General features: G+C 35.8%; 2 protein-coding genes and 1 long non-coding RNA gene across 3 annotated transcripts; 1 reads left to right on the top strand and 2 right to left on the bottom strand.

Annotated features, from left to right (window-relative positions):
- Positions 1-2,916: 2,916 nt before the first annotated feature.
- On the bottom strand, positions 2,917-3,793 carry LOC145107872 (embryo-specific protein ATS3B-like). The gene is made up of 3 exons (XM_079044828.1): positions 3,576-3,793; positions 3,397-3,504; positions 2,917-3,316 (listed from the first exon to the last, which is right to left on the bottom strand). Exons 1-3 carry the CDS (start codon positions 3,693-3,695, stop codon positions 3,053-3,055), a joined length of 492 nt encoding a protein of 163 aa, XP_078900954.1. The 5' UTR covers positions 3,696-3,793; the 3' UTR covers positions 2,917-3,052.
- On the top strand, positions 3,168-5,992 carry LOC145107873 (uncharacterized). The gene is made up of 3 exons (XR_013708008.1): positions 3,168-3,306; positions 3,388-3,493; positions 5,808-5,992. It is a non-coding gene; the product is annotated as an uncharacterized LOC145107873 (long non-coding RNA).
- Positions 4,288-5,188, bottom strand: LOC145107871 (SPX domain-containing protein 2-like). The gene is made up of 3 exons (XM_079044827.1): positions 4,961-5,188; positions 4,737-4,860; positions 4,288-4,642 (listed from the first exon to the last, which is right to left on the bottom strand). Exons 1-3 carry the CDS (start codon positions 5,171-5,173, stop codon positions 4,482-4,484), a joined length of 498 nt encoding a protein of 165 aa, XP_078900953.1. The 5' UTR covers positions 5,174-5,188; the 3' UTR covers positions 4,288-4,481.
- Positions 5,993-12,796: the final 6,804 nt, after the last annotated feature.

The following is a 12,796-nucleotide window of genomic DNA, read 5'->3' as shown; positions in this document are numbered from 1 at the left end:
TTGTTCACGTGGAAGAGAAGCAAAAGAATAGCTGGACTTTTTTTTTTGCCTTTAAGACCATCTCTAACTCACTCCCATTTCCCCCCCAAAAATGGAGTAAAAAATGGGGTAAATAGTGTTTCATCTCCAACCCTACTCCATTTTCACCCCATTTTCACCCCAAAAAGTATATTCCAAATATATTCAATTCTTCCAACTTACGTGGGTTGTCAAACACACCCCTTCAACTAATTTGGTTTTAACAAAAATATAATCTATATTTTTTTCATTACAATAACATTAAATAAATAAGATTATATTTATAACATATTTATAAGCTTTTGTAAAATACCTTATTGATTTTTAAAATTTCAATATGTATTTAACTTTTTATAAGAATTTGATGAACAAAACACAAACTTTATATTTATAATTAGTTAATATAATTTAATATATAAAAAAATATTATAAGTATTAAATATTACATTTAAATTATAATTAGTAGGTAAAAATAAATTAAAAATGTATAAATATATAAATAGAGGGACTAAAACCGACAACACAAAGTTTATCCTCATTTTGGGAGAAATGAATAGTATAACACCATATTTTGTGTAATACTATTCACATCCCCCAAAATGGGGGAATAAATGAGGGTGGGTTGGAGAAGAATGGGGGTAAAAATGGGGGAAAAAATGGAAATGAGAGTAGGTTGGAGATGCTCTAATAAACCTAGTGGTCCCACAAAGTAGTCTAATTCCTTAACTTGTCCAAAACATTTATAAATTGATGAATCGAGATCCCGACATCGGATTGCGTTTTCAAAAATTTCTTATGAAAGAGGGTAATTCAAGGACTCCAGAAACCTGAACGGATTAATTTTTGGAGTTACAGAACTCCGAAAAACTTCATTTGAAGTTTTGCGTCTAAACGGCTTGCGGTGTCCATTTTCATGACTTTTGTGAATATTTTTGTAAAAATTATTTTGAATGTGAAATTAAATAATGGACTATAACCTGAGTCCAAAAACGCTCTCAGAAATCCCGTCAGCAAAGCGTAAGTGCCTCAACAGATTAAAACAGTTTAAACAAAACAGGTAAAACAAGTGTTATACCGGCTTGATTTCTTAAAACAGTCGTATCTTTTGCATACGAACTCCATTTTGGACATTCTTTATATTTTCGGAAACAGGAGAACATGTACTACAATATTTTAATGTTTATTTTTGTTCAAAACTGCTTAATGAAAAATTTTATTTTTTCAAACGCATTAATTAGCGTTGTCGTTTAAGCGATTTGATTCGGTTGACAGTTTATACGATTGAAAGTAAGGTATCATCTGACATCATGTAATAATTAAAATAAAATTATTATTTACTTTAGATGCACTAAGGCTATGTTTGGCGCGCCACAGCTAGCTTATTTTTTGAGTTTTTTTTTGTTGTCGTATTTGGTAAGCCAAAAAGTAGCTTATAAGCTAACTTTTTGAAAAGCTACTTAGACTAGCTTTTTAGGAGCTTTTTTTAAAATTTCTAAATACACCATTTAATTAATTATAGAAACACATATTCTTACATGTCTTTTTATGTAATTTTATATATTTCAGCTAGCTTTTCAACTAGTTTTACCAAACGTTATTTTTTATCAGCTAGCTTTTCAGCTATCTGCTAGCTTTTTATTTACCAGCTAGCTTTTCAGCTAACAGCCAGTTTTTCAACTAGTACGCCAAACATAGCATAAAACTCAATAAGTCAGATTATCACGAGATTCACGGTGAATTGGTCGGTTATAACTTTAGCCCTAAATTCCGAGATGTCACAACAAAAATGTAACTATAATGTCATTTATTTGGTAACATGCTAGATTAATAGTATTGGTCATTTGGTTGATATTGCAGCAAAGTTATAAATAGAGTAACATAATTGAGAAACAGTATCGAAATCGTAATTTTGATAAACATAATAACTTTATTGCAATTCTAAAAAGTAGTTACAGGTAGAAAATGTAGAATTGGTCATTTGGTTGATATTGCAACAAAATTGTAAATATAGTGACATAATTACAGAAAAAAAAAACTCGTTGTCAAATTCAAAACTTTGTTGTAATATAGTGACATTTTTGCATTTTGTCATAATTACCATCTATGTTATTTTAATTTATTAACCGTGGATTATAACCTAATTACAAATATAAAAACGTTCTTATGTGTTTTACCTTGTTGCAATGGTAAGGGAGGAGGGAGTCGTTCCCTCCCAACCCACCGAACCACTGTCACATCAATTTTTCTCTTTTATTTTTCTTCATCTTTCCGAACCCACAACACACGGAAATCCTATCTTTTTGAACCCACTCAATTAAAAAAAATACAAAACAATCAAATGTAAAATCTTAATTAGCAATAGAGTTATCGGCGGTACCACTCGCGCTTCAACGAGTGGGTTGATTGGTTTCACTAACCCACTTCATCATCTCTCTCTACTTTCTCTTTCTTATTTTCTCTTGTACCATGTGTTTTAAAACTTGTACCTTAGTTGTTTTGTATTTTTTTTAATTGAGTGGGTTGAGTGAGTTCAAAAAAATAGGATTTCCGTGTGTTGTGGGTTCGGAAAGATGAAGAAAAATAAAAGAGAAAAATTGATGTGACAGTGGGTTCGGTGGGTTGGGAGGGAACGACTCCCTCCTCCCTAACAAGTCCAAATATATTTTACCAAAAAAATAAAGATTACTAAAGTATCCCTCCAAATAATTCCATTCAACAGGAATAAAACAAACGATTATGTTCAAAACTATTTGGAGAACAAAAAAACTTAAGTATTAAAATAATACGTAATTATTGTGCTTTCTTTCATTTCATTTTCTTTATTTGATCGAACCATACATGTCACAACTATTTAAAGATTCGCACAGTTCGTGTTACACACGACTACATTAAGCAACAAAAACACCAAACAAGCAATTTTATATTTTTATTTTGCGAGTTATGTTATAGTTGTCTACATTAGAACCTGTGAATGCATTTAAACTCAAATGATACATATGGAATTATGAATGTAATGAGAAGATTATCATTAATCCTATTTGCTTGCAGAAAGGTAGGGAGAGCAGTAGTTGAACCCGTACCAGATGTTTGTTGGGATCCAAACATTATAGTAGAAGGAAACCGCCCTCGTATTATACCCGTATACGTCTACTCTCTCAGGCTTCCACCCATCGTATCCGCTTCTGTATAAATACAAATAACATATCTGATACGTACATGGACCGTATATCTCAAACGTATCGCCGGAGCACCGCTCGAATGTCCTCGTCGACGGATCGTCTATCCTCGGTGCGTAAACCTAATCATCATGTCTCATCAACATTGTATTCTAATTTATTTCGAAGTTTGAAGTCCGGACTATGTTTACAGAAATCGAACCTGATTGCCGTAAGCATCGCCGAAGGAGATACTGATTTGATCTCGAGTGTATCGAACGGAAGAACAGCTCGTCGTGATCTCGACGGTGAATGAACAGGTGCGTGCATTCTAGGAAAATCAAAAGATGTTAGTGAAAATTCTGTTTTGAATTTACGTAAACCAGATACTGGATCCCGTACCTGATGATTAGTTGAGTTGATCTTGAAGTTAGGGTTAGGTTGCGGTTTTTGGATGATTGATCTTGCTTGTGATGTTATGGAAATGGCAAATAGCACTACCAAACACACAGCTTTCATCATTTCTGGCCTCAACTAACATGAGTCGGTGCATTTATACAAGTGTAAAGAGAGACTTACATCAATCTACCTACACTGATGTACCAATACATCAACAATTCTCGTTTTTTCTCGAGGTTTTTGGTAGTACTGTTCAAATTATCTTCATTGTCCCCAACACTTTAGGTATTTACAAGAAAACCACTATTCTTGAAATCCACACTTATTCCGTTATTCGTTCCAATACAGAGCTGCAGGCTTAATGGTTCCTTAAGAAAAACTAAAATTACTTACCAAGAGACTTTAGCGTCAATGTTATCAGGTCGTAAATCAGGTTCTAGAGGCCATGGATTCACTTTCAATTGGGTGTAGAAGGAAAGAAGAACATTTGATTTTGCCACTGAAATTGGGAATCCTGTGTAAGAACAATTTTAATGGATGACTCGCATTTGGTTATTTCTATAGATATTACAGTTCACAAAGGATCCTTAATGTAATTCAAATACCACCAGTTTCAAGCTGATTAAGAGTAAAACTGAACACTGACTCTCTCTGAAGATTTTACCAAATATAACATATGATAGGAATATTTAACATTACATTGTACATAATGGATAGAAAAAACTCAATAGCGATTCCTCCCAATGACCCATATAGCCAAGATTTACCACTAAATCCATTGAAATGTCAGTGCTAGAGACATTCATGATTCAATATTAAATATAAGTATATAGTAATTTCTGCATTTCATGGTGTCAATATGCAGAACATGTGACATTTATTCCACTTGGAATGGTCCAAACAAGGGCATCATCTGCGCACCAGTTGTTCTAGAATCTCTTTACACTCTGCCAAAAGTAAACCGAGTGAATTGGCAATGAAAAACAGTTGTTGATTATCTCCCTGCATAAATGACAAATTAAACTCTCTCCCAGTTTTCTTCCTGTGTTTCTTGATGATCTTCAAGAATCCTGTTTTTATGTTTACAGTTAGTACAATCCATGGAAACCTATAATATAATTATGACACTTTCTCTGAGTTTTCTGCAAGGATGAGAATGTATACCATCACAATTTAGGACATTGTAGTGAAGTAGCAAAACCAGTTTATTGTGGAATTGCAGGAGATCACTTGCCATTTGTGCTGTATCTTCACTGCTATATTCATCAGCTATCATGTCTTTCAATACCTATATGTTTATTTCCAATATAACAACACACAAAATGAATTTCTTTACCATAAAACCTATAAAATAATTGAGTGGATAACTGGATATAAGACTTAACTACCTGGAATCTGATTATGTATTCTTCTTCAGTCCTCACAAAAAAATCATTCATCCTTTCAAGTTCATTCTTGAGTAATTGTTGAAAACCCTCATGGCGTCTTTCTGGGTCCATTAAATTCAATTGCTTTTTCAAGTCTTTGTAAGACATACACTCACTTTCCCATTCAGGCATGATAATGGATATCTTAACGCGAAATCTTTTTCCAAATTTCATTTTTTTTTTTTTTTTTTTTTTCTAAAGAAGGTATTGCACCAAAGTTTGAAGTTGTCTTCTTTTAAAGAACAAACATTGTTAAGCATATTTTATGGATCAAAAAATCATTCCGTGTCGATACTTCTTCCTACTAAGAATTGTAAGTCAATATATTCGAAGTATATTCTTATAGTTTTTGTCATTTGGGATTAATATTATTTCCTTTTTTTTGCATTAGATAACACTAATCATATGGTTGACAAAAATATTCGTCCTATAAGATGTATAAACGAATGATATTGATCGATGATTTCTAAGATAGGTTCATTAAAGTAATCATCTTCTTTCTTCCACTTGTGTATTATTTTATACATCAGAGTATATTGCATGTTATAGAAAATTGCTAGACTTAAATTTGTTGCAGCCTGAGGTCATCAAGATTTGTTAGTTGTTGCTTTTAGCCTTGTCTCTAATATGCTTTTCCATGAAATGCATTGTTTTTGTCTTGTAGCCTTGTAGGTGCAGTTAGATAAAATTAGAGTGACTTTCAGCTTGGTTTCTATGTCTACTTCTCCATATTTGCACTTTTATTATATTAAATAAGGTATGTCGAAAAAGGAACGTTATTCTTTACGCTTTTGGTCCCTATCTGCAGGTTTCATTTCGATTTTGATCCTGCGTCATCAGTTTTATCTGCCCAGCTGTTAACTGTTAAGGGAGTGTGTTTGGGATTTGCTTATTTAATACAACTTATGTGTATAATTATGTAGTTTAGAAAAACAAATGTTTGAATCAACTTATGCCATATCAAAACACAGTAAAGTGATAAGTTGTATTTTAGTGTTTTGCAAATTTTGCTTATACCTATAAACTGACCAAAAGGATATGGGTAAAATGGTAAATTGGTATGTGTGTTGATGGTCGTGCAAAAAGAAAATGAGGCTACGATCCATATGGATTTCTTTGGGTTAAAGCAATGGTAAAAAGAGAAAATTTGTTTCCAAGTATAATGAACCCTTTTTAAATAAGTTATGCAATTTTTCTAATTTAGAAGGAAACAACTTACCAAAAACTACTATATAAGTTGATAAACACTTTTTATTTTATTTCATCCAAACACTTAAAATAACTGATTAGTGGTATTAAAATGCACTAAGCCCTCGAAATTTGTGAAAATGACGGGCTTGGCCTTGTCTCCTTCATCTTTGTGTTCATCTCTCTTCTCGATCTCAGCCTCCCTTCTCAAGAAAACCTAAAATTATTTTCAAACAAAATCCAAAAAATCAAATCTAAAACTAATACAAAATCGAAATCAAATTCCAGCTTTAATCTTCATCCCTTAAATAGATGCAATAACTATTTTCAGCTGAAAGATATGGCATCTCAAAGAACATGTCAACACTCTTCTCACAAACAAACGCCAAATTCATAGACTTTAGGCTCATGACCTGGCAAAGCACAAATGGGATTTCAGTAGTTCTTGCAGCGTTCCACTTTGATAGCATAAGTACCAATATACATGAACTGGCTCAAATCCTTAGGTGAAAATGACATGTGCACTATAATGCCCCAAGTGGCTTTTTCCATGCCCACATGTTTAGTGGTGGTGTATCATGAACATGTGCAATATCCTCATTTAACGATAGTTAATAGATTATAATCGCTGAATTTTAGGCTAAAAAACGTACTGAAGGCCAGTAGAAACGAAGATTCTGAAAAGAAAGGTCAAGTGAATAGCACATGGGGGACCAATGGAAGAATATAGAGAGTATGCCCGGTTAACATCTGATATCTAGATCTATACAACTACATACTAAAAGGAAAAAGAAAGCTCAAGCTCAGATATATCCAACAATCATGTCTACACCCTGATTTAGTACCTAAATTGACCTTCTCTAGGTATATTTCGAGTATTTGTTATGTATGACTTTATATATGCTTTTGGTACACTCTCATTTGTTAGCGACTATTGTAACTAAAGTACTGTGAATAATAATTATAGCTTATAGGAGTATGTTGGATCTAATTAGACACAATTGGACCCATCATAAGTATCATTGTCTTGACCTAAAATTCAAATAAATTCGACACTTAAGGGGCCACTTTCTTAAGAAATATAACCACCTACTCCTTGTGGCTCATTATTAAATGTTAGCAATTATGTTTTTATCGTAAACCCCCAAAAGAAAATCAAGTGATAAGATTTTCCCTTGTGGATTGGCGTTTTGCTCAACTTGGGTTATCTTTGTTTTCAGAATGATGCTCTTATTCCTAGAAGCACAAATCAAATTATCAAAATTACCTCTTATTTTTCTTCCCATTTAAAATCACATGTTAATAAACATGGATTTGTGAGCTATCTAATATCATCGATGCCAATGTAGTTTAGGAAAACTCTGTCAAGAACTTCAAGGTACTACTTGATATACGTTAATCAAAAAGGGAATGGAATGACATATCGATTGAACGAATTTTTTTTTTTGTTTGTTTGCCACTGTAGAGTCATTAGAGTGGAACGGAGGATTCATGAAATGTTATTCCTATGGATTTTTATTCTATTCTTTTATGGAATAGAATGATATATTATAATTGTATGATTATTTTTATTTACATAATTTTCAACAAGGTTACTCTTTCTATAAATTTTCAAAAAATAAAAATAAAAAATAAAATCTATTTTGAGATTTGAAATTTCATGGCATTTTTTTAAACAAAGTTTTTCATCAAACATTTCTAAATGATTTAAGAGATCATCTATTTTCACAATATAACGAATCGTGAAATAAGTTTATATGTAATTTAATTATTGGCGATCCAACTATAGTTGATTATATTTTTTCCTTAATGTTATTTTCACCTGTTAATTAGGGTATGCAGAATATATATATATATATATATATATATATATATATATATATATATATATATATATATATATATATATATATATATATATGAAAGTTACATTTGGGGTCCCTATACTAATACAAAACATATAAAAGTAATGTATACTATAATCTAACATACCCCCTCAGTTTGAGCATGGGGTTTACAAATGTTCAAACTGTGCCGAAAATCAAGAAATGATTGTGTAGGAAGACCCTTAGTGAAAATATCTACATACTGATAAGCCGATGGCACGTGTGATACACGCACATGTCCAATGGCAACACGTTCCCTAACAAAATGTAAATATATTTCTACATGCTTGTTACGTTGGTGCTGTACTGGGTTGGAAGATAAATACATGGCACTCACATTATCACAATACACAACCGTGGCTTTAGATAATGGACAAGATAACTCAAGAAGAAGATTGCGAAGCCATGCAGCTTCAGCGACAACATTTGCCACCCCACGGTACTCAGCCTCAGCAGAGGACTGAGAAACTACATGTTGGCGTTTGGAGGACTAGGAAATAAGATTACCGCCAAGATAAGCACAGAACCCAGAAGTGGACCGACGAGTGGAAGGACAACCGACCCAATCAGCATCAGAGTAAGAAACCAAGCAATCAATGGAGGAAGGACGAATGATGATACCAAGAGATAAAGTGCCCTGAAGATAACGAAGAATGCGTTTGAGAGCAATAAAGTGAGGTTCACGTGGATCATGCATGAAGAGACAGACTTGCTGGACAACATAAGCTATATCAGGACGGGTAAAGGGTAGGTATTGTAGGGTACCAGCAAGACTCCGATAGAGAGTAGGGTCAGAGACAGGAGGACCATGCAGAGAGAGTTTGGATTTCGTGTCAGAAGGAGTGGTGCATGGATTACATAAAGACAAGTCAGCACAAGACAAAATCTCTTCTGAAAAAGAAGTTTGAGATAGAAATAAACCTTTATCATTACGAGATGCGGCAACACCAAGAAAGAACGAAAGCGGGCCCAAGTATGACATATGGAATTCAGATGATAAACGAGATATAATGCTGGAGATGAGAGTCGAAGAGGAAGCAGTGAGAATGATATGATCAACATAGAGAAGAAGAAAAATATGATCGAGACCAGAGTGATAAGTGAAGAGAGAACAATCTGAACGACTGCTGGTGAAGCCAAAAGAGGTGATGAAGACAACAAATCGCTGATACCAAGCCCGAGGAGCTTGTTTAAGACCGTAGAGAGCTTTGCGAAGACGACAAACATGATGAGGAAAAGTGGGATGGACATACCCAGGGGGTTGCTTCATGTAGACCTCTTCGGAGAGGTCACCATGAAGAAAAGCATTTTTGACATCCAACTAGTGAATGGGCCAGTGTTTGGATATAGCAATACTCAGGACAGTACGGATGGTGTCAGGTTTGACAACAGGACTGAAGGTATCATCAAAGTCAAGACCAGGCTGTTGAGAGAAGCCCTGAGCAACCAGACGACCTGTAACATCTCAAAATTTAAGACAAAAAATTTCATTTTTAATTAAGTAATTATAAAACCAATAGCCTGAAAACATCCATAGTGTCATCTCATATCAAAACCAATATGTCAATAATCAAAACATGTCATAATAAAACAACATCAGAGTGTAACTCCCAAAGATCTCATGTACGGAAATCATAGTGTGATGCGTTGCGATCATGCCGACTCCTTTCCTTTCGAAGAAGAAGCACTTGAAACCAAAACTGAAAACCGTAAGCACGAAGCTTAGTGAGTTCCCCCATCATACCACATAATCACACACTGCCAGGCATATCTGGGTGCCCGGCCTACCTTGTCAGGCATATCTGGGTGCCCGACCTACCCTGCTGAGCATACCTGGGTGCTCAACCTACCCATGTCAAGCATATATAGGTGCTCGACCTACCCTGTCAGGCATATATGGGTGCCCAACCTACCCTCCGGTTTATTTCAACCGGTTACGGGGTCTATCTCACCCCTACCACTATCACATAATAACATATCATAACATACTGTCAGACATATCTGGGTGCCCGACCTACCCTCCGGTTTATCTCAACCGGCTACGAGGTCTATTTCATCCCTCCTACTACTACCATATGATAACATAGCATACAAGCACATAAATCTCTACAGATAGTGGCATGCCAGCCAATTATCACAAAGACAATCATCTCTACTATATATAACTACTAGTAGGCCGACATTGGTGCCTTCGACCCACTCATACAGGGAAGGCAACTCACCTCGAAAACTGGAAAGTAGCTGAACAGTCCCCGACTCCGAGTATCAACCAAACTCAAACTCCTAAACATAAAAGATTTATTTTAAGTATCCGTTCATACTCATAACCCCTTAAGAGTCAACTGTGGTCAAAGTCCAAGTCAAAGTCAAAGTCAACACCCAGGTCAAAGTCAAAGTCAACATTTCGAGTTGACTAAACTTGCCGAGTTACTTTGCAACTCGTCGAGTTTCCATAAATCACATAATCGTGAAATCACGATCCAACTCGTCGAGTGTCTCATGCAACTCGTCGAGTCCCTCTTTTCCAACAAAGCCGGGACACTTCCAGAACAACTCGTCGAGTTCTTCAGTCTATCAACCTTCTTAATGCATTAAGTCCCTATTCTTCAAATCAAGGCCCTATCTTCTGGATCCAAGCTCAAAATACGTCTAGGAGGGTAAAGTTTCCAACTTTACCCATTAAGAACCTCTCCCCAAGGCATAAACTCAAACCCTAACCCAAAATGGCTTAGATCCAACTCCAAAAGCCATTACAACTTCAAGATAGATCATGAGGTCATAGATCTGGACTTTAGGGACAATTTAGTCACGTAAAGCTCCCATCTTTACTCGTATGCATGACCTACTAGGGCTTAAAATGCCAAAAAGATGGTCTAGAAGTTGCATGGGACTTCCATGGCCATAAAGTTGGCACCTTTATGCCATGAAGTCCCCTCAAGACCCTAGATCTGAAGGGTTTACCCAAGTGGGACATCCAAATCCCAACCATCAATATCTTTGGACCAAAACATGAAGCAAAACATCCTAAAACTAGATCTAAGCATGCCATAGACAAGGTTGAAGCTTTATACCTAAAATGAACCAAAAATGAAGCTCAACTTCTGGATCTACTCTCCTCCCACACGTTCTTGCTCCTCCTTCAAGCTTCTCCTTCTTCAAACTCACTAAGAAAGCACAAGATTAGATCACAATCACCAAAAATGGCTTAGGGTTTCGAGATTAGGGTTTTGGGCAGTGGAGGCTGGAGATGAGGCCAACACCTTGGGGTTAAGGTGTTTAAATAGGGTGCAAAACCCCGGAATTAGGGTTTCATTTTCTCCAGCCTACTCGTCGAGTTGAGGCTCCCAAACTCGTCGAGTAGATTTCCAAAAATCCGCGGTCCAATTCATTTCCACTCGACGAGTTTGGGGCCTCCAACTCGTCGAGTATCTATACAAAAGTGAATAATTATAAATTAAATACATACCAGGAACCAGACGTTACACGACCTTTGTATCGATCAAGATTGCCTTTGCTATCATACTTATACGATAGAGCCAATATTGGCTTGAGGAGGAGGAGGAGGAACAAGATCCCATGTGTGGTTGGATTGAAGAGCATTCATTTCAGAGTCCATAGCAGATTTCCAGTTAGGGTCACAGAGAGCCTGATCAGTAGAGCGAGGGATAGGAGAGATATCAGAGGTGACAAATAAATTAAAGATTTGCTTAGGCCTTAAGGAACCAGTGTGGGAGCGAGTGACCATGGGATGAGTTGTAGGTGGAGGAGGAGGAGGAGGAGGAGTGGAGGAGGGATTATTAGAGTGATTAGGAGGAAAGGTTGGAAATGACAAGGCACCAGAGGTGGGTTGGGGAGGGGGGGGGGGCAGTGACAGGGACGATAGGGGGAGAAGGGGTGTCTTCATATTGGAAACGTTCATAATCATCAGTGGATGGTTTGGCATGAAAGTCGGAATACAGAAAGTGATCCTCGTCAAATATTACATAAAGAGAGATGATGATGCATTAAGACATGAGGTCAATGCAACGATAACCACAATGATCAGAGGAGGGACCAAGGTATACACAAGCAGAGGAGCGATGTGAGAGCTTGTGAGCAGTAGTAGCGGAGGTGTTTGGATAACAAAGGCACCCAAAAACACGAAGATGATCATATGTAGGAAAACGACCAAAAAGAAGCTCAAATGGGGTTTTGAACGAAAGAGTGGTGGTGGGAAGAAGATTTAAGGTATGAACAGTCATAAGAAGAACTTCTACCCAAAATTTGGGAGGTAGAGAAGCTTGGAAAATAAAAGAACGAATAATGTCATTAACAGTACGAATTGTGCGTTCAGCTTTTCCATTTTGTTGAGACGTATATTGACATGAAAATCTAATTTTAATGTCTTTATTAATGAAAAAGGTAAGAAGGGATTGGTTATTAAATTCACGACCATTATCACATTGAAAAAGTTTGATGTTGGAATTAAATTGAGTTTGCACATAAGTGTGGAAAGTGGTAAAAACATTAAACACTTCAGATTTTGCACGAAGAGGAAAAACCCACAAAAAATGAGTAAAATCATCCAAAAAAGTACATAATATTTAAAACCACTCATACTAGAAATAGGAGATGTCCATAAGTCAAAGTGAATTATTCAAACATACTAGAAGTCTTAGTAAGAGAAGCCAAGAATGGTAAACGACAGTGCTTCCCAAGTTGGCAAGCATGACAGATGGGAAAC

Source organism: Lactuca virosa, chromosome 4, assembly GCF_052849685.1.
Source record: "Lactuca virosa cultivar CGN04683 chromosome 4, Lactuca_virosa_CGN04683_v6, whole genome shotgun sequence".
Taxonomy (NCBI): Eukaryota; Viridiplantae; Streptophyta; class Magnoliopsida; order Asterales; family Asteraceae; genus Lactuca; species Lactuca virosa.
This window is presented reverse-complemented; position numbering and strand designations above follow the sequence as displayed.